Source organism: Haliotis cracherodii, unplaced genomic scaffold, assembly GCF_022045235.1.
Source record: "Haliotis cracherodii isolate W230 unplaced genomic scaffold, xgHalCrac1.p SCAF_1, whole genome shotgun sequence".
Taxonomy (NCBI): Eukaryota; Metazoa; Mollusca; class Gastropoda; order Lepetellida; family Haliotidae; genus Haliotis; species Haliotis cracherodii.
Window position 1 is genome coordinate 23,691,086 of NW_027266264.1, and position 23,392 is coordinate 23,714,477.

Below are 23,392 nucleotides of genomic sequence, written 5' to 3' on the forward strand. Positions count from 1 at the left end.
TGGAACTGAATAAAACTGAAAGATAATGTAAACTTCATAAAAAATGTTGTCTTGTTCAAGCAGGACTAGCTGCAAACTGGGGACTAGTGACAAAGGATTTACACTAGTCCTTTGGACTAGTCTTTTGGATTAGTCTTGAAACTATCTTTTATTTAAGGCTGTCATAACTATGGATCAATTGAGCTCTCTTCCTGTGACACATATTTCTACATTTCTGTAGACAGGACAATGGGAAAAATATAGAATAACACCTGTTTCCAACGTGGAATAACAGATTATCAGTCACTTATTAACTCATGTTGCAAAATACCTCAACAAGGCTTGTGATTAACCAAATTAATTCCGAGGCTGCATGATAACCAATGATTGTCCTGGACTGTGTGAATCATTGATCATGTGTTCAGTCACTGGATTGTCTGGTCCAGACAAACATGACTCAGGTGGGATATTTACTCCCCAAAAGCCCACATGTAAAGGTTGCTAAGCATGCCACTGTTCGTTGTTACAAGCACAGGATCTTGTGATGGAAACGTGAAGAGATGGCCCAGAAGCGATATCATAAATACAAATTTAACATGGCTACTGGTAATTGTAATCGTTTTCTTTTTCATTTACATACACCTACAGCAAGTCCTGAGGATACTGTTTGTGCGCCTATTCTTGATACAATACTTGCATCCTTCAAAGACATAATTACAACCACCATACAACATGAAGATGAATTCTAAACATCAAGTTTACATACCACAATAGTTTGTTGTTTAAAGCCGCACTCAGCAATATTCAAGCAAAATGATGGCGGTATATAAGTAATTTAGTAGAGGCCCGACAATCCAGTGATTGATATCATGAGCATCAATCCACGCAATTGATGTGAGTGAGTCAGTGAGTGAGTCAGTGAGTGAGTTGGGTTTAACGCCGCTTTTAACAGTAATCCAGGTATATCGTGGCGTGTCAGCTTAATGTGGGAGGAAAGCCCGAAGTGATGCAGATCTCAGAACTGCAATTGGGATACGATGACATGCATCAACCAAGTCAACGAGCCTGACCATCCGATCCTATTAGTCGCCTCTTACAACATGCATAGCCACCTTTTACGGCAAGCATGGGTTGCTGAGGACCTATTCTAACCCGGATCTTCACAGGTCCCACAATTAAGTAAATAGGATTTATGAAACTGAGTGAACATTATCAATGAAACTTATCTTCGTCCACTTGTTCAGTAATTTCACATGTCAGTTTATTAAAACTTGGTTCATCATTGTTAATTTAACTCATTTTATAGATACATAGATTTTTTTCAAGCAGAATGCACATAAAATGCCTCTGAGAAGGCCCCTATAATCCTCCATTGTTTCTCCAATCAACATGCTTTATTGGTTTCTCTACTGTATACAAAGGGAAGTCCCTGGGATATTGCTACCTGCACATTAAAGAGCCAGTAGGTTGATGGTTCTGGGTGTCATAAATCATGCATGAAATGATTTCCGAGTGTGACATCACACCCATAGTTCATGCTCAATACAATTCTCTAACCAAAACAATAGAGCTCCGCACAGCAAAGCCGGTCAACAGCTCCACACAGCAAAGCCAACAACCGGCGCTGCAGAGAATAACTGGCTTCGGTCATGTTTTTATTAGAGGCAAATTGAAGAGAAAGCTTTGTGTGTATTTTTTACAGATGAATTACAAAATACCAATTGCCAGATTACTTGCATTAGAAGCTAGTGTTTATCAAAGACCAGATTACAATATGAATGAGGTTTGTCAGCACCATACCCGTGCTTGTGGGTTTCACCGAAGTGGTAAACGTCTGACACCTGCATCACTTCGAGCTTTTCTCCCACATTAAGCTGACACGCCGCGATATAACTGGAATACTGTTAAAAGCGGCGTTAAACCCAACTCACTCACTCACTCACTCACTCAATATGAATGTCTCAGTCATATGAAGCCAATCACTCTCCTACCCAAAGTTCCTTGTGGCCAGCCTAGCTAGTACCTCTGTCACATCATCACATCTAACATAGTCCATTCAAGATATTGCACATGTTTTTCATCTGTTTCATAGTTCATGAGTCTATACATTTAGATATACATTTGTCATGAAATGTTTAACTTTCAAGGAGGAAAAATCCTAAGACGTAAAAAGACTTTATCGTCCATGTGCTGTCATCAAAGCCCTACAAAGCCCCAGCAATATTATCACTTTGATGTGTAAGCTGTATTGTCATGCACTTCCCTGTCACAGCAGGGTTAGAAACTAACAGGTTTTTGTCCACTAGTCCTTATAATGATAACATATAGCAAAACCCTTAAAATGGGCCAATTTCTACTAGTCCTTAGGATACCTTTACTATTGGGCAGTTTGGTAAGGACTACAGGACTAGTGCCAATTTCTAATGCTGCACAGTGTAGTAACATATCTATATATTTGAGCAAAACAATATGTAAAGCGAAGTGAACTGCCTGCTTTAGGCCCGCACCTGCAGCGTGATCACTGGAGCAGAAACTTCTCTTGTGGAATAAGGCAAACAGAGGCAAGTAAGCCCTGGAGTTATTGGCTGATGTTTGTTCACAATGCTTCAGAATGGCCGAGGTACTGGCCCTTTAAGTCGCAGGTTATCAGCAAGGGTTATTTTTCAGCTGCATAAGTTCATCAGTGTTTCCTTTGGTATCTTATCTGCCAGTCATCTGGGCCAGTAGCAACGAAAATACTGGTCCTGGCTGTCTCACAATTTTTGTTTGTTTGTTTGTTTGTTTGTTTGTTTGTGTGTTGTTTGCCGCACTCAACAATATTCCAGCTATACGATGGCGGTCTGGGAATAAACGAGGTAAAAATGACATAAAACATTGTACCTTGTTGATTTAGAGTTTTCTTTTATTAATTTGGAAGAGTTGACATCCACATGCATATGGAATATCAGATTGTTCAGATGTCTTCGACTGAGGCAGGTGCGACTATCAATGTGACTACGGTTCTGTAGGCTAAACCGACATTCAGCTGGTACACTGCTGACTGGAACAGGGAGATTATGTCTGCTAATTCTAAAATACTGGGTTTGTTTTAACTTGTAGTACATGCTCAGCACAGTCGCTATTAATCAATTAACGGTGGCATCATTATCCTTTCCACAAATAATGTCATCTGCTTCTGAGAAGCCGACCCACCATTTACACATGTCAAGCATGCATTCGGAAAATGTCGCTTCATTACATCAGCGTATATGAAGTGATGTATGTTGAGGTTACAAAGATCACATAAAAAATGAAAATCAAAACATTGCTATCTCAGTGACTATCCTGCATTTTATTATTGGCCGATGTTGTGCTCTATTTTTAGAACAGGGATTTCTAATAGGACATTACAGAAAATTGACACACCAGCTTTTGAAAAAGAGTAAATTAATATTTCCAGCGATTCACAGGATATGATACATATTTTTCAATGGAAATTTCTTCCTGACACAGGGACCTTCAACCCTTATATTCGTCGGACCCAGGCATATTATTGCATAACGGAAACACAGTTCATGTTCATAAACATTTTTGGGATACTGCCCAGGCACATACACCCTGCCCTGACTACACTGACTGAGGTCACACCGCCAACTGCCTGGCCAGGTACACTGCACCCTGCCCTGACTACACTGAATGAGGTCACACCACCAACTGCCTGGCCAGGTACACTGCACCCTGCCCTGACTACAATGACTGAGGTCACATCGCCAACTGCCTGGCCAGGTACACTACACCCTGCCCTGACTACACTGAGGTCACACTGCCAACTGCTTGGCCAGGTACACTACACCCTGCCCTGACTACACTGACTGAGGTCACACTGCCAACTGCCTTGCCAGGTACACTACACCCTGCCCTGACAACACTGAGGTCACACTGCCAACTGCCTGGCCAGGTACACTACACCCTGCCCTGACTACATTGAGGTCACACCGCCAACTGCCTGGCCAGGTACACTGCAACCTGCCTTGTCTACACTGAGGTCACACCGCCAACTGCCTGGCCAGGTACACTAATCCCTGCCCTGACTACTCTGACTGAGGTCACACCGCCAACTGCCTGGCCAGGTACACTACACCCTGCCCTGACTACACTGACTGAGGTCACACTGCCAACTGCCTGGCCAGGTACACTACACCCTGCCCTGACTACACTGACTGAGGTCACACCGCCAACTGCCTGGCCAGGTACACTACACCCTGCCCTGACTACACTGACTGAAGTCACACCGCCAACTGCCTGGCCAGGTACACTGCACCCTGCCCTGACTACACTGAATGAGGTCACACCACCAACTGCCTGGCCAGGTACACTGCACCCTGCCCTGACTACACTGACTGAGGTCACACCGCCAACTGCCTGGCCAGGTACACTACACCCTGCCCTGACTACACTGACTGAGGTCACACCGCCAACTGCCTGGCCAGGTACACTACACCCTGCCCTGACTACACTGACTGAGGTCACACCGCCAACTGCCTGGCCAGGTACACTGCACCCTGCCCTGACTACACTGAATGAGGTCACACCACCAACTGCCTGGCCAGGTACACTGCACCCTGCCCTGACTACACTGACTGAGGTCACACCGCCAACTGCCTGGCCAGGTACACTACACCCTGCCCTGACTACACTGACTGAGGTCACACCGCCAACTGCCTGGCCAGGTACACTACACCCTGCCCTGACTACACTGACTGAGGTCACACCGCCAACTGCCTGGCCAGGTACACTGCACCCTGCCCTGACTACACTGACTGAGGTCACACCACCAACTGCCTGGCCAGGTACACTGCACCCTGCCCTGACTACACTGACTGAGGTCACACCGCCAACTGCCTGGCCAGGTACACTACACCCTGCCCTGACTACACTGACTGAGGTCACACCGCCAACTGCCTGGCCAGGTACACTACACCCTGCCCTGACTACACTGAGGTCACACCGCCAACTGCCTGGCCAGGTACACTGCACCCTGCCCTGACTACATTGACTGAGGTCACATCGCCAACTGCCTGGCCAGGTACACTACACCCTGCCCTGACTACACTGAGGTCACACTGCCAACTGCTTGGCCAGGTACACTACACCCTGCCCTGACTACACTGAGGTCACACTGCCAACTGCCTGGCCAGGTACACTAATCCCTGCCCTGACAACACTGAGGTCACACCGCCAACTGCCTGGCCAGGTACACTGCACCCTGCCCTGACTACACTGACTGAGGTCACATCGCCAACTGCCTGGCCAGGTACACTACACCCTGCCCTGACTATATTGACTGAGGTCACATCGCCAACTGCCTGGCCAGGTACACTACACCCTGCCCTGACTACACTGAGGTCACACTGCCAACTGCTTGGCCAGGTACACTACACCCTGCCCTGACTACACTGAGGTCACACTGCCAACTGCTTGGCCAGGTACACTACACCCTGCCCTGACTACACTGAGGTCACACTGCCAACTGCCTTGCCAGGTACACTACACCCTGCCCTGACAACACTGAGGTCACACTGCCAACTGCCTGGCCAGGTACACTACACCCTGCCCTGACTACATTGAGGTCACACCGCCAACTGCCTGGCCAGGTACACTGCAACCTGCCTTGTCTACACTGAGGTCACACCGCCAACTGCCTGGCCAGGTACACTAATCCCTGCCCTGACTACTCTGACTGAGGTCACACCGCCAACTGCCTGGCCAGGTACACTACACCCTGCCCTGACTACACTGACTGAGGTCACACTGCCAACTGCCTGGCCAGGTACACTACACCCTGCCCTGACTACACTGACTGAGGTCACACCGCCAACTGCCTGGCCAGGTACACTACACCCTGCCCTGACTACACTGACTGAGGTCACACCGCCAACTGCCTGGCCAGGTACACTGCACCCTGCCCTGACTACACTGAATGAGGTCACACCACCAACTGCCTGGCCAGGTACACTGCACCCTGCCCTGACTACACTGACTGAGGTCACACCGCCAACTGCCTGGCCAGGTACACTACACCCTGCCCTGACTACACTGACTGAGGTCACACCGCCAACTGCCTGGCCAGGTACACTGCACCCTGCCCTGACTACACTGAATGAGGTCACACCACCAACTACCTGGCCAGGTACACTGCACCCTGCCCTGACTACACTGACTGAGGTCACACCGCCAACTGCCTGGCCAGGTACACTACACCCTGCCCTGACTACACTGACTGAGGTCACACCGCCAACTGCCTGGCCAGGTACACTGCACCCTGCCCTGACTACACTGAATGAGGTCACACCACCAACTGCCTGGCCAGGTACACTGCACCCTGCCCTGACTACACTGACTGAGGTCACACCGCCAACTGCCTGGCCAGGTACACTACACCCTGCCCTGACTACACTGAATGAGGTCACACCACCAACTGCCTGGGGTGTAGGAATGCCAGGTCTGTGGGTGGTAGGAGAGAGAGAGGGGGGGGGGGGGGGGGAGGAGGCAAATTAGGTGAGTTATTGGGATTGTCAGATGTCCAATCAGACTCCTCAGCTTAGTGAAGGGATATTTCATTTGTTACATGCAAGTATTAATCACATTATAGTTGAAACGTCTCAGTATGCCTTTCAACATGTTCACAGGCTTAGTAGTCTACAATCAATAACTGATCAGTTGGAACAAAATGATATCTTTGAAATAATGGAGCAATGGATTCCGTGCCCTGGAAACATGTTCTTGTGTGTTCGTGAAATGGTATTTGTGTGGAAGTTCATGTGAAATGATGTATCCATGGACTGCAATGTTCTGCCTAATAGGAAGTTTGTATGCTTGTCATGGTGACACATTTTTGTGTGTCTGTGAAATGATGGTTTTATTGATGCCATGTTCTCCACACACGGAGGTTCGTCACCTGGCATCCATGTTCCCATTTCTGTTCCTGTGTCTGTGAAATGATGGTTTTATTGATGCCATGTTCTCCACACACGGAGGTTCGTCACCTGGCATCCATGTTCCCATTTCTGTTCCTGTGTGTCTGTGAAATGATGGTTTTATTGATGCCATGTTCTCCACACACAGAGGTTCGTCACCTGGCATCCATGTTCCCATTTCTGTTCCTGTGTGTCTGTGAAATGATGGTTTTATTGATGCCATGTTCCCCACACACAGAGGTTCGTCACCTGGCATCCATGTTCCCATTTCTGTTCCTGTGTGTCTGTGAAATGATGGTTTTATTGATGCCATGTTCTCCACACACAGAGGTTCGTCACCTGGCATCCATGTTCCCATTTCTGTTCCTGTGTGTCTGTGAAATGATGGTTTTATTGATGCCATGTTCCCCACACACAGAGGTTCGTCACCTGGCATCCATGTTCCCATTTCTGTTCCTGTGTGTCTGTGAAATGATGATTTTATTGATGCCATGTTCTCCACACACAGAGGTTCGTCACCTGGCATCCATGTTCCCATTTCTGACCTGTGTGTCTGTGAAATGATGATTTTATTGATGCCCGGCCCACACCACAAGGAAGTTTGTCCAAGTTCCTGTTTCCCTGTTCCTGTGATTTTCATTGATGCCATTTTCTTGACACATGTTCAGTGCTTCCATTATGGTTCAACTGATGACCGACCTACTGATCAGGGATGTCCATATTGATTAGAGTGAGTGAGTGAGTGAGTGAGTGAGTGAGTGAGTGAGTGAGTGAGTGAGTGAGTGAGTGAGTTGGGTTTAACACTGTTTTTAACAGTATTCAAGTTATATCGCGGCGTGTCAGCTTAATGTGGGAGGAAAGCCCGAAGTGATGCAGGTCTCGGACGTTTACCACTTCGGTGAAACCCACGAGCACAGGTATGGTGCTGACAAACCTAGAAACATAATCGGGGTGAACCGGGAATCGAACCAACAATCATAGGTTTCTGGCGTGCCCATGGGACGCAACTCTACACAGCGAATCACGGCAGCTTAAACAACTGGGCCACCCCATATTTATTGGACCTCAGTGCAGATCTTCCAATGCTGTACTGACAATCAATACATCTGTAGAAGTAGACATAATTCATGCCGTCACCCACAACACAACATGATGCAAACTTTCTACTGCTACTGACAAAAAGGCTATATACCACGTACTCACCTCTCGTCCGTACTGGTCGCTCTCTCCGCAGGCCACTCATTGGCTGAAATGATATATATCACCATTAAATATCGAACAAGAGTTATCATCATTAATAATTCTAAGAATTATACCTCTATTACATATCAATCTTGTATTTTTTGGCTTCAATCACACTAACTAAAATTTTCAGATTTTCAACAGACATCCTCTTCACTGTCAATTACACACAACTAGTTGTCGCCAAGTAGTCTCGCAAGTACCCAAGCCATGACGTCATAATGGCAGCAACCTCACCTTTTTCCCTCATCTTCTACTAGAGGTAGATGAATTGGGGAGGTGGGAGGGAGTAATTCGTAAGTAATAAAGGTAGTATTGTTAGAATTATTAACAATGATAACTATTGTTTGACAATTCTTACGAAACTTCCACCTCTATTACATCTCTGCCAGAATATACTAAAGGGACCAAGTGGGATCTGCCTCTAGTAGCTCCCTGTGTAATTGACAGCAATCCTCTTCTGGAAACCATTATTTACTGATTCTAATCCTACTGAGATATTTTCCTCTGAAATTCCCCTTGAGGACTTGAAAATCAGAAACTATGTCAATAATCAGTCAAATATGTGATATTATTACTAGATTTACCGTTATATTTGCTGATTTTGACCATAAAAAACCTGGCTAAGTGACCTATAATACCACTGATTACATCACTTCCGATTCTGACGTCACTGAGATACTCATGAGCATGTAGTCTCTTCCAGCAGCACTATTACCTTAAAAATATATTCATTTATATGTCTCTTATTATACCAATCTTATGAGAATAATCTTAGGTTAATGTGACCTACTACGAGGTGCTAGATTGTCACTACTACTACTACAGTAGATGCTGACTCCAGCACACAGAGAAAAAAGAGGACGTCTTTTGAAATTCTGAATATTTCAGTTAGTGTGATTGAAGCCAAAATACAGTATTTATGGCAGATATGTAATAGAGGTAGAAGTTTTGTGAGAATTATCTGATATGAAAAGGTAACAAACAAAATTACAAACAAAAGTGGCAGGACATACTGGGAAATTAGGTTAAAAAATGTTTTAATTTGGATCAGAATCATGTGAGCACTAGAGACATGTGCTGAGATCATTAATATCAATGGCAATTTGAGTGTGGGAGAATGAGTGAATGAGACGGGTTCTATACTGCTTTTAGCAATATTGCAAGGATTTATGGTGAACTATGAAATGCAATTTAAAGCAAAAAAATAAATTGTATGTTCTTCTGAAAAGGTAGCTATAAACTTCATGTCATTTCACAATATTCATGTCAGACAAAACTCAGTGTATACTGACAGATCTGTTAATCACTTGTTAAATGTTCCATGATGACAAAAAGTCAAACTTAACAATAAGAATACTCTCACTATCTCTTTGTTTGGCTGTCCTCAATAATTTCAATGCAGAGAAACCAACCAACAGCTCATTTCCACTTTGACATTGAACAGATTGGTAGATAAAACACATAGAGAAGAAATTCCTTTAGCAGATGGGAAGCAACAGGCATGTCCTAAGCTTGTGGTGATTGACTGCCTTACAGGAACTAGTTATATACAGATTAACACTATTTCTGCAATCTGTCACTGTCAAACTCCATGACAAAATGATGTGCTTTACTGTTTGAGTTTAAGTAGCAGGGACAGCCTCATATAGACAAGTATTACTGTAGACAGCATCAATCTCTGAACACAACAACGTTCCCTTATAAAGGTGTCAGTGTAGACAGCATCAATCTCTAGACACAACATCGTTCTCTTATAGAGGTGTCAGTGTAGACAGCATCAATTTCTAGACACAACAACGTTCCCTTATAGATGTGCCAATGTAGACAGCATCAATCTCTGGACACAACAATGTTCCCTTATAGATGTACCAATGTAGACAGCATCAATCTCTGGACACAACAACGTTCCCTTATAGATGTGCCAATGTAGACAGCATCAATCTCTGGACACAACAATGTTCCCTTATAGAGGTGTCAGTGTAGACAGCATCAATCTCTGGACACAACAACGTTCCCTTATAGAGGTGTCAGTGTAGGCAGCATCAATCTCTGGTCACAACAACGTTCCCTTATAGAGGTGTCAGTGTAGACTGCATCAATCTCTGGACACAACAACGTTCCCTTATAGAGGTGTCAGTGTAGACAGCATCAATCTCTAGACACAACAACGTTCCCTTATTGATATCTCAGTGAAGACAGCATCAATCTCTGGACACAACAACGTTCCCTTATTGATATCTCAGTGAAGACAGCATCAATCTCTGGACACAACAACGTTCCCTTATTGAGATTTCAGCGAGACAGCATCAGTCATTAGAAAGCAGGAAAATCACACCAGGTCAGAGCAACATGATCAGCTATCAGCCATTACCATAGCAACAACACACACTTTCATGATATATATGTATAATAAAAGTATGGTCTTATGATATACACACAAAGAGATTATAAGAATTTGATTTTATCAATCAGGTTCCCTCTTGATAACATGGTAGACATAATGCCAGTGTGATATTTCAAATGAATGAATAAGAAGCAATTATATCCACAATCATGACAAGTATATTCCTCTTTCACAAAGCAATGCGGGTGATTACCATGAACTTTCATGACAGATAACTACAGTAAACTACGTTTGCAACGAACACGCTAAAAACGAACAGACTGGAACTATTTTTTTGGTCCCGGCTGTTTGCTGTATACATGCTGTGTTATACAGCATATATACAGCAAACAGCAGGAACATGTCTGGCGCTTATGACTGTTTCCGGACCCCTGCCTGTATATATGTTTATAATGAAATACAGTTATAACAAACTAAAATTAGTGGTCGTTTTGAGTTTGTTATAACTGTAGTTTGGGGAAGGTGAATGGTTATTTCGGGCTTTACATATTGTTGCCATGAGGTGAATAAAACCTGTGTCTTGAGTGTGATGAGCAAACATTCTAACCACTATATGTGGCGTCTCCTTGGGCAAGTGACTGTTCGAAATGTGCCTCTGTTCACCCAGCAGTGAATGGGTACCCGGTAGGATGAGATGGCAAAACGGTTGTTAACCTTCTAGTACCTAACAGGCAGCTTGGGTTGTATATTCCCCAGGGAGCTGAGAATAATTCTTGAGTGCACACTGATCCAGAGACCGGAGTAATATTAGTGCTTTGAGCATGTCCCTGAGTGGTGTGGAAATATGCACACTATAAATAGCCTATTATATATTACCCACTTTCTCTTTTGAAATATGGAATTGTATCATGTTAAAAACAAATGCACTAAAATTGTTTAAATGTAGTTATCCATATTGATACATTGGTTCCTGAGTCATGTGGTTTGAAAAAAACAACCTGTTAACTTTATTTTGAAATGTCATTTGCCAAGAAATATGTTCACTGAATTATTTGATAAACAAGAAGTCACCCAAATCTCCTGCCATCTTTGCAAGCTCACAACTGTAAATAAATTATTTTGGAATTCTGTGAAAATGATGGGCACCAATACTAAATAGAAACAATGAAAGGTCTGGCACCAGAAACAAACCCTCCCCTCTTTTGGATTTGCTGCTTCAAGAACACTGAAAGGCACAATTCAGCAAAATGTCCACAATATGTCTTCATATACATGACAGATATGACCAGACAATCCAGTGATTGACATCATGAGCATCGATCCACGCAATTGGGATACGATGACATGTATCAACCAAGTCAGCGAGTCTGACCACTCGATCATATCAGTTGCCTCTTACACAAGCATAGTCGCCTCTCATGGCAAGGTCTTCATGGGTCTTTTTCACAAATACCGAAAAATTAAGTGAGAAGTTACTTGTGCTCCTGTCAAATTCACCTATGTCTGTGTCAAAACTTTATGGTTTCAGAGTGTTTAACACATGTTTGATCTTTGATCTTATCTACACTGCATTATGACCATTGACACAGATATTGCATGAGGTCTGAGTAGTAACCAGTACGCCACTAGTGACTAAAAAGGTGCGATACTATACCGTTAAGAAACAGATTTCTGCACTCCTGCCTGACATATACCATTTATCTTTTCAGTCGTTCAGTGAGTGAGTGAGTGAGTGAATGTCGTTTAACACCATGTTGATACTCGAGTCTCAGCCAGACAAATCAGCAGTTGGATCAGCTACCTCCAACACTGTCAGGTACAATGACACGCTATCCTTTCAGTCGCCAAGCAGACAACCGATCCGGATTTGTCACTCTTAGCAAGCAGTAACACCAAGCAGAGCGCTGGGAACCTGCTCTAACACATAACGTCACATGTCGCAGGAAATGAAAACTTAATCTTCCCCCTTGTTGTGAATCTTTGATGTAAAACAAACACTTTGATGTATTCCTTGATATTTTAAATGTTATTCTACACCTTGAAAACTACTTCTACACTACACAAGGCTTGATGTCTTTCCCATATAAAATAAGTGTTGAAAAAGTGAGATTAAATACATCAATACTACAGTTAAACAGATCGCGATTATCCTACTATTTGGACACTGATGAACACCAAGTTAACTGCTGGCATGCATCAATACTTCAGTTATACTGATCGAGGGGGAAAACACCAATACAAGTGCGTGCGTGCGTGCGTGCGTGCGTGCGTGCGTGCGTGCGTGCGTGCGTCAATACTTCAGTTATACTGATCAAGGGGGGAAAACACCAATACAAGTGCGTGCATGCGTGCGTGCGTGCACACATCAATACCTCAGTTACACTGATCGCGGTTATACCACTATTTTGACACCGATGGACACCCATGTGGTACACATCAATACTTCAGTTAAACTGATCGCGGTTAAACTGATCGCGGTTATCCCACTATTTTGACACCGATGGACACGCATGTGGTACACATCAATACTTCAGTTGAACTGATCGCGGTTAAACTGATCACGGTTAAACTGATCGCGGTTATCCCACTATTTTGACACCGATGGACACGCATGTGGTACACATCAATACTTCAGTTGAACTGATCGCGGTTAAACTGATCACGGTTAAACTGATCATGGTTATCCCACTATTTTGACATCGATGGACACGCATGTGGTACACATTAATACTTCAGTTAAACTGATCGCGGTTATCCCACTATTTTGACACCGATGGACACGCATGTGGTACACATTAATACTTCAGTTAAACTGATCATGGTTATCCCACTATTTTGACACCGATGGACACACATGTGGTACACATCAATACTTCAGTTAAACTGATCATGGTTATCCCACTATTTTGACACCGATGGACACGCATGTGGCACACATTAATACCTCAGTTGAACTCATCGCGGTTATCCCACTATTTTGACACTGATGGACACCCAGGAACGATGTCATGATTCCTACCTGCTGAAAGATGTGTCTTGTCAATTCTACGAATTCTCAGCAAAGTATTTTGACTGATATTCCAAGAATATTTGTTGAACATCATCAAAGACGTTATAGAGAGTTTGGTGTCATGAATTGAAGACTATTGGGGTTGCAGGAGCTCTTGAAAAAAGTTTCGAAGAGAACCATGAAATATGAGCGCCACCTGATCCTGATGCAAGATGTGTAATCCTGCCAAATGAAAAATATAGACATAATTTGTATATCACAAAGTGTACAAACTTCAGGGAAGCAAGTAGTGTGTCTCTGCACTCTCTGAGTAATAATTACATCAAAGATAAACTTCAAAAGTGCAACAGGCCAGCAGACGAGGGGTTATTTCTTTCCTACGGTATTTAGCAAAACAATATTGGGTCCCAAATATCACACAGAACTGTTTTGTTTTTTCACGAATATGAGGTCAGTAATAGTCACAGAATTATCACTGATAATGGGATAACTGTTGGAATTACTACAAAGGCTGTGTGCATATTTGCAAGATCACTCAGTACAGATCGAGCTTGCTTCTGCCAGTTAAACAATTATTCTTCACAGCCACTGTTCTCCTGCTCAACTCTTTACACATCTAGTAAGTGCCAGGATGACAAGACAATCCTGCTGACCCAAAGTAAACATTGTTACACAGGCTGAGAACATTGTGGCATCATGACAGCTAGTATACATCATGCATTGTCCCATCACAAGAGCATGCTACTGCTAAAAGAGGTCCATATCTCAACACAATGCAGTCAGATTGTACACCCCAGCAATGTAAGCAAATCCTTTCTTGCCATAGAAAGCACTCAGTCAGTCAGCACATGGTAGCAGGCCAGGCAATGCCAACAAACCATGTGCCAGGCATTTAAATACTTCCTGGATTATAAGACAACAAACAAGCTGGGATATATACCTCGTATCACACAGGGGTTATCTACCTACACCGTGAAGTATGACAAGGCTGCTGTTTCTCACTGGTTCTATCTGAGAGCCTGGTCCATGCACAAATCTTCTTCGTTCTCACTTCAATATGTCATGCCTGCCTGACTGAGAGCTGGGTCAGCTATAAATAGATGGGGGCGGAGCTTAGCCCGGGCTGTAGTCCAGGAGTGGGGCTGGATCCAGCCAGGAAGGGGATAAGGTTACGTAATGTCAGGGTATCCAATCTGGGAGGGTAGGTTACACAGGCTGTCAGTAGTTGAGGGATGGGTAACACTTGGAGAAACAGTGTGGCTGGGCTTGTCACTGTGGCCTTGAAACTCCACACTGCTGGCTGGACCGCATATAAAGGAGGAAGTCGGTCTAACAAACTCCCTAGAATCATGTATCTCTTGCACAATAAACTGGGATTGAAACAAGGCTGTTATAATTGTTATTCTTCTCACTCTGAACATATATAAGTTCTTCCTTCATCTTCAAACTTTTTCATACCATATTTCCCTGATTTTCACATTAAGATCATCTCAAATTTAACATTTACATATGCATTTAATGTAGATATCCTCCAGCAATAAATGAATTTAAATATTTCATGATTGATGAATATTGTATTTACCTTAACTCGCTGAAAATCTGAAATTTGTAGATAAGAGTGCAACATCGCAACTCTTTCAAATCAGAATGAGCATAACATTAGATGCAATTTCTCTCCCACTCTATCTCACCAACTGCGAACGCACGTGTTCGACTTTCTTTATTTGGATGCATCATTGTCACGACAAACATATGAAACATATTGTTACAGAAGTTACAAACAACAAACACCATCACAACCCGTTTCACTGTTTACACAGAGACCATATCGGTTTACAGTCGCTGGTTTACACAAATGATCAATTCTAGTTTCATTCCCACAATCCAAAGCACAAAGCTCACTTCTGAGTGTTTGAGTGACACCAGCCATAATGACGGTCAACAGTTGCGAATGGACTAGAAACGCCAGTGATTTGTCAGTGTAATGATCGATTGATACACAATCATCCAGATCCCACCATCTACCCTCACAACACTTATTCTAAACCTGCACCTCTCATGACAAGCATGGGGTACTGGGGACCTGTTCTGCAAGAAGCTTCAAACAGCTTCTTCACCTATCCTGGCGCTCTCTGAAAGGGTCAGTGAGCGAGGCTTTCTGCCGGTTTTACCAATATTCCAGCAATATCATGATGGGGGATACAAGGAACAGTCTTAAAATATGGTACCCATGTGAGGAATTGAACCTGGGTCTTCCGCGTGACGAACAAACACTTCAAACACTAGGCTACCCCATCTCCCCTATCTGAAACAAGTGGCACCTATGACAGGCATTGTTCTGTTGCCTTTTGTTGACACAGTTATGCAAGCACAATTCTCCATACAAAACACAGTAATAACAGTACATGAGCTGAATGTTCAAAATACTATAAGTGTTGGATCTGTCAGATGGAGGTTGTAATGCCACACGTACAGCATGTGGTTGTCACTTTCAGGTGCCACTGACCACTGCCATATTGATCGATTTGGTCGACTGTTGAACCAAACCTGGGACTACACATGATATGTCAATAATTACAGACATTGTCTGAAAACAGTCTAAATTTTTTTAGGTCATGTGATGTTTGACCTGTGTAATATTGACCGATTTCACTGCACATGACTGGCTGTGTGCATGTAGAGAAGGAAGTCTGGCTCTAAACTGTGTACACTATGCATAGATTGAAATAAAGCTGTGGTACATTCATTCTTCCTACATCAAACAATTTGTTGTACATCACGCTATATTTCCCAGACACCTTAATAATCTCCGTCTTATCATTTTTTTACATGTGATACTTGACCTGGGTATTATTAACTGATAGGACCTGCCACTGACCTTGACCTGTTTTACTCACTCCTGATAGAAAATGTGAGAGATTTGCCAGCTGAGTGAGTGGGTCCTAATTATCGTGAATTAAAATTGAAGTGCTACTCTCACAGCAGACAATAACTCGACAAGGTCGTGTATCCCTCTTCACACAAGGGTAATTGTTCCTTAGTCACATGTTGTGAGGACATTGGGTTCCACACAGTTTCTGACAGTATTTCAATCATATCACAGTGTGCAGGCTTTATGTAAAAGGAAAGCCCAAAGTGAACCAGTTCAAACACATTAACCTCTTAAGAAGAACTCATGAACCAAGGGGGGTGGTCGGGTGGCTTAGTGGTTAAAGCGTTCGCTTGTCATGTCGAAGACCAAGGTTCAATTCCTGACAAGGGTACAATGTGTGAAGCCCATTTCTGGTGTTCCCTGCTGTGATATTGCTGGAATATTGCTAAAAGCGATGTAAAACCATACCCACTCACTCCCTCACTCATGAACCACTTATCATAACATTTACGAATTTGGGATTCAGACCCACAGACCAGCATATCATGGCGGAGAAAATGCCAGATCTCGTAATACCAGAATGGTGAAACCAGGAACTTACCTTGGTCTATGGATTTGTAAGTCCTAGGAAGTAAAGATAGGTGTCTGAGGCGACTACTGTAGCAACAGCAAATAACATACAAAGAATGTATGATGCCTTATGGTTAGTGCATATGGGGATTCCGAAGTTGGAATCTCTACATGGTAATAGGTGAATAAATCTTATGTAGATTGTCCAAACATTGATTATATTTCTCATCAGTAAAGAAATATCAGATATAAATTGGGTACATGATTAACCTTTACTAGTTTCAATCATTTCAACAGAAAAGACTCGCAGTGAATATTATTTGTGTCCATTCTTAATCTGTATGTCTACAGGATGCAATATATAAACTATATAAAAATAAATGTAAATATATATACTAAAACCCTGTTACTATGATGATGATGATGATGATGATGATGATGCACATTTGCATCGCACCACATTCACCCACGAATGCATGATCATACATGGACACATTGCTTGCATGATGTATGTATGTATGTATTGATGATTATATTGATAATTCATAGAGACATGTTTCATCAATACCTTACCAAACAATACAATACCTTATGATCCTCAAACATGAAATCATTGCTCTCCTATGATTATTCAAGCTCACATAAATTTGCAATTTGAAGTTGACATAACGTGCAGCCATTTCATGGTGCAAGCCACTTCTCACAACCATAAAATAATGTGAATATCATACATTTTTCATGAGGTTGTATTCTAAAAATTAACATGTCCAGGTCACCTTCACAGACCAGAGGAGGCGAGGTGAAATGGGGTTTAATGTCACATTCAACATTACTGAATGGAATAATGCTGGTTTTATAGTGCAAGCTCACTGAGATGCCATGCATCAGTATTAACATGAATACCCCATTAGGTCACAGTATACTGCCTCCAAGCCCATCGGTCCTTGTGGTTTTATCCCCTTAATGTCAAGTGCCAGGCAGTGTAACAACAAGTACCATCTTTTACGATCTTTTGGTATGCCTTCCACTCTCCTGGCAGATGCCATGGATCACTAAACCACCCTGGTGGTCACAACCCTGAACACACGGGGACCAGTACACCCTCCTTCTTGATTTTCATTCTTTTAAGTAAGTAAGTAAGTGAGTATGTTTTTACGCCACTTTTAGCAATATTCCAGCAATATAACAGCAGGGGACACCACAAATGGGCTTCACACATTGTACCTATGTCGGGAATCAAACCCGGGTCTTCGGCGTGACGAGCGAACGCTTTAACCACTAGGCTACCCGACCGCCCCTTTCATTCTTTTAGATTTAATGACACCAGTATCCTTTGTTTCCAATACCATCTTTCAGTATGGAACTCATTACAAAAGGGACATCACGAGACTCTTGCTCTTGCTCACCCCTACAAAAACATGAGTGGACTATCTAAATGGGCTTCTTCAGGTGAGAAGAGTGTCTGTCTCAACCGTTTGTCCATGTGTGATAGTGATATAGGCAAGTACTGAGAGATAAAAAGAAAACAGCATTACAACTATGGGGCACACGAGAATTAGAGTCCTATAAAGCCATAAGAAGAGATAGGTACTTGGGCCGCTTTATATCTACATAAAAAATGATTAAATGAGAAATTAATACACACAAAAAGCCCCTTCTCTGGAAAAAATAAATCAGTCTTGACAAGTATCTCTCAGATAAACTAACTTCAGCAGTTTCGAAGAAAACAGAGTTATCACTTCCCCCCACAATAGAGCACATTAGAATTCGGTTTGTTCAAAAAGTCCTATAAAAAGCCTTAAGAAGAGATAGGCACTTGGGCTGCTTTATCATGTTCATGTCATCAGCAAAAAGGATTAAATGTGAAATTAATACAAACATATGGCCCCTTCTATGGAAAACAGTAATTTAGTCTTGATAAGTATCTCATAGAAAAGCTAACTTCAGCAGTTTCAAACATGGATCAAAGGCCGTAACTCTGTAAAAGAATAATTTACAGGACCAACTTTCGAACTCGGTTCTTGACAAGTATCTCTTAGACAAGCGTGCAAAGTTCCATTCATCTTTCTTCAATAGTTTCTGCGAAAATATGTATGCACTAAGTTAAAAAGTATGGAACAAGGGAAATAGCTTAACCAATATTCGAAGATCATGACCAGTACCGGTAACATCAGTGTGTAAGATTTAATTTCTCTGACTTTCATAGTTTTTGAAAAAATTGTCCCCTTTAAGTAGCGGATGGACGGACGGAAGAATGGATGGAAAGATGTACAGATGGACGTACAGACAGATGGACAAATGCACAGAAGAACCCCGTTCTTATATCATCCGCCCCACTTCATGGTGGGGAATAATAACATTTATCATATAACGAGTAGGTTTCTCAGCAGGATAAAGGAAACAGATAAAAATGATATCCGCTGGGGTCATATGCGGATAGAGAGGCAAATATCATAGGTCAAGTAGGGACTACTTTCAGTGTTTACAAAAAAACATGGCGTTGCCCGTGGGATTCGGGGATTAAGTCAGAATTAACCATCGCGAATCTGGAGTAACTACTGGGATCATTGCCATCATTATCAAAGAATAGTCCAATATAAACAAAATCAATGTCTAACTGTGACCTAGCTTAGGCATTTCTCAGGTTTTGGCAACTTTGGAGACGTAAATTGCGAGAAATTTAGTGAGGACACTAGCCTAGCAGGATCAGTTTCCATACCTGTGTTTGTAGACCTCTGCAGCTTTGAAACCTTTCCCCAATTTAAACGTTGCATTTGGTCGAAATATGTCGCTGAGGCTTGCTAAATACACTGTTTATTCCTGACATGACATATTTACCATCCCCAAACACACTCGCATGATAACCTCTATGGATCAAGGGCCATAACCCTGTAAAACAATAATAAAAATGGGAGTGATTTTCGTTTTGACAAGTACACTGTGATGATGAACACTTTTTGAGTTACGTCAATGGGCTGATATCATGGCGCTGGTCAAAGGTGAGGTGAGGTTAGGTGAAATTGGGTTTAACGTCGTGTCCAAGATTATTGCACTTATATAGCGACGTGCATGCTGCTTGTAATATTCCGGACTGATGCCGATTTATAGTGCTAGCTCACTGAGATACCATGCCGCAGTTTAACATGAATACCCCACTCAGACACAGTATACTGACTCCGAGCCGACCAGTCCTTTTTTCAGTCCCTTAATGTTAAGCGCCAGACAGGGTAACAACAAGTACTAACTTTTAATGTCTTTTGGTATGACGCGGCCGGGGATCGAACCCCGGACCTTCCGCTCTCGGGGTGGACGCTCTACCACAAGACCACAGAGGCGGCTGGCACTGGTCAAATATCCTCCCCTGTGATCTAAGGTATGCTTGGTAACATAGTTCTTTCATTACTGTCAAGCAAGATGGCACAGCCACATTAATTATCCTTAAACTTGTCGAGTAATTGAATGTAATAACCTTGGAAGAAATATGGCAATATGATGTCAACCATCTCTCATGCCGCCAGGTTTTCCTAAACATATTTAAACCACTGTGTCCGTGCCACAGCAGCCACAAAGTTGTCCGAGGCATGTGTTGGTTTCCTAGGAATTATGGCTGCCTATGGACAAAGGCATGAGCAGCCCTTGAAGAGTGACATAACACATGTACACACACCTGTTGCTCAGTGAAGGGCAATTAGCAACATCTAGCAGTCAAACAGAATGACCGCAGTTGTTCTTCCTCCTCCATGTTAATCCCACGGCAATTCTTCATCATGGCCGTCGATTCACGCCGATTTATGGCATGATGTAGCACAACCAACTTGATAAGCACACTATTTCATGGCTTGCAGTTGCTGCAGTCTGCCAACATTAGTGGTGGAAACAAAGTTACAAATTCTACGAATTCTACTCACGTTAACCAGAGACACAGAAAGTTGGATATGCTTCCATGTGTTAGCTCGGCCCTACAATGCACTTGTTGAATGTTTGGCGGCATGTGATTAAACTGAATCAATCTATTATGAAAACGTAAATATAAACCCTTCTTGTTACGGCATGAGGCTATGAACAATCATACACTGTATGAATAATAAAATGACAATGAAAAAACAATGAACTACCAATTTTAGTCCCAAAAAAGTAAGGGTGCACATTCAGCCAATTAAAGGCCTAGAATAACTGAAACCTGATATGTTAACCCCATTAGGAAACTCTCGTGGAATCTATCCAATGAAATGCCCAGTGAAATGATTGGTGTCAAATGTACATCTCCATACAATAGTATCACCAGACAAGGTGATAAGATAGCTACAAGATGAATCGCAAAGAACAATGAAGAAAAAGGCGTGGTTTATTTCACGATAAAACAGTGTTCCATCATGAGATATCTGGAAATTCAAACATGCGCTTGCAACATGATGACTTCGTATAATGGTCGATCTTATTTTTGAGAGGGGAGTGTCTCATGAGTTGTTCCCCATAGATGTAGCTGGGCTACACAAATAAACGCGATGGCCCGATCAATCGCATCCAAAAGTGGGAGAGAATATGACAGTTGTCATTGGGAGAGAAGGTACAGGTAATTAACATAAGAATTGTGAGAATATGCTGGAAATACCAACCTGTGCATAAAATGGACTTTTCCGACATTGCCAAGGTCGGATTCTATTGAGGGAGTCCTCATTAATAAAATTTAGGTAAATATTTTTAAATCTTGTACATTTTATCAAAGAGACTGTACATGATGTTGATACCTAAAATAGGAAAAAATCTGTAAGTGATTCCATGGCTATTGTTTTGGTAACAGTACAGTAGTTCTTTCTGAAAACAGTTATAGTGCTTTACCAGTTACAGTTATAGTGCCTTGGTGGTGCCACAACCTCTCTGTTGGGATATTGACCGATATACCCTGGAAAGTGTGGGAATAACTATTTCATGTACCAAACAATCAGTGACCACTACAGCTAACGGCTAAAGAAGCATCATGACCAAACATTTGAACCCTTGGATCTGCATTATCTGTGAGACACTCACACTCCACCTGTTCACAGGAAATGGATTATTCTGTTTCATGTGGAACACCTACGGTCCAAAAACATGGTGTTTACAATGTTTTTCATCAGGACATGGATCGAACTATTTTAACTTTACATCAGGTGACAGTTGACCTCACAAATGCCAAGTGCAGGAACTTTAGCGAGTGAGTTGGGTTTAACGACGCTTTTAATAGTATTACAGTTATATCGCGGCGTGTCAGCTTAATGTGGGAAGAAAGCCTGAAGTGATGCAGGTCTCAGACGTTTACCACTTCGGTGAAACCCATGAGCACAGGTTTGGTGACAAACCTAGAAACATAATCGGGGCGAACCAGGATTCGAACCCACAATCATAGGTTTCTGGTGTGCCCAAGGGACGCAACTCCAGTGAATCCTGGTGCCTTAGACGGCTGGGCCACTCGTGCCCCCTTCAGCAACTTTGAAAGTAGGTCCTATGCCAATGTACCTCACAAATGCCAAGTGCAGCAACTTTGAAAGAAAGTCCTATGCCAAAGTCCATAGCCAGCCACCTCAACAACAAAGTTATAACATCAGTTCCAGTTCGGGGGAATAACACGGCCAATGCAGTACAACTTTGTAACAGAAAGTCCTATATCCATAGCTACATTATCAGCAAAGTTGCTGTAAGCACTTCTGGTACAATGACCTTGACCTTCCATAACACTCAATCAATCAGAAAATGCAGTCGACATTTCTACCCAATGCTTTGCACTAAATACCTTCAAAATGATACTTTGTTCTCAGGGCCCTAATCTATGAGGGGACGGAAGGTGGCATGCAATATGATTGAGGTGTCTTGTCTTGTTAATTTCCAATGTAAACAGACATGCAAGTGTAAAGTATTTATCATCTTGCACCTAAATGCCTGCTGTAGGTGATGGTTATTGCATCCCAACTGGAACTGATGCTGCAATACAGCGCTCTACAATAAACAGGACTGCGACTGACTGGACTGCTCTTCTCTCCAAGGACAAATGGAGGTCAGGCTATGATGGATTGTCAGCTTAATGTGGGAGAAAAGCCTGGAGTGATGCAGATCTCAACATCCTCAAGTCAGTACAGAAAAAAATAAGATCCCAATCCACTGAAACAGTACACATATTATGCTTTGAGACATAAATATGCAGATGAATTAATATGAAATAAGATTCACACTGTCAGCTTTGGAAGGTGCTGAAGTGTTAACTGAGGGTCGGATGGGTGAGGCAAATATTGCTTGGAAACACCTGATAATGTCTGGTAGAGCAAAAATCATATTGACCATAATTCAAAGGGAACAACACAGCATTATTATTGATCTCAGCTTGAGTTAATAAAAATATCACATGATAAGAACATAACTATGTTATTGCATTGGTTACAGGA

At 42.7% G+C, this 23,392-nt stretch overlaps 1 protein-coding gene across 4 annotated transcripts in view; it reads right to left on the reverse strand.

Annotated features, from left to right (window-relative positions):
- The window catches only part of LOC139474712 (MYND-type zinc finger-containing chromatin reader ZMYND8-like), a 68,824-nt gene that overhangs the window by 33,090 nt on the left and 12,342 nt on the right, over nucleotides 1–23,392 (reverse strand). For 2 of the 4 annotated variants that reach the window (XM_071257843.1, XM_071257816.1), the window contains exon 3: nucleotides 8,139–8,181. In XM_071257843.1, coding sequence (XP_071113944.1) covers nucleotides 8,139–8,178 — 40 coding nt within the window. In that variant the 5' untranslated portion in view covers nucleotides 8,179–8,181. Of the gene's footprint in view, nucleotides 1–8,138; nucleotides 8,182–14,474; nucleotides 14,580–23,392 lie in introns of those variants that run through there. The other 2 variants (XM_071257835.1, XM_071257825.1) reach the window with 2 other exon arrangements.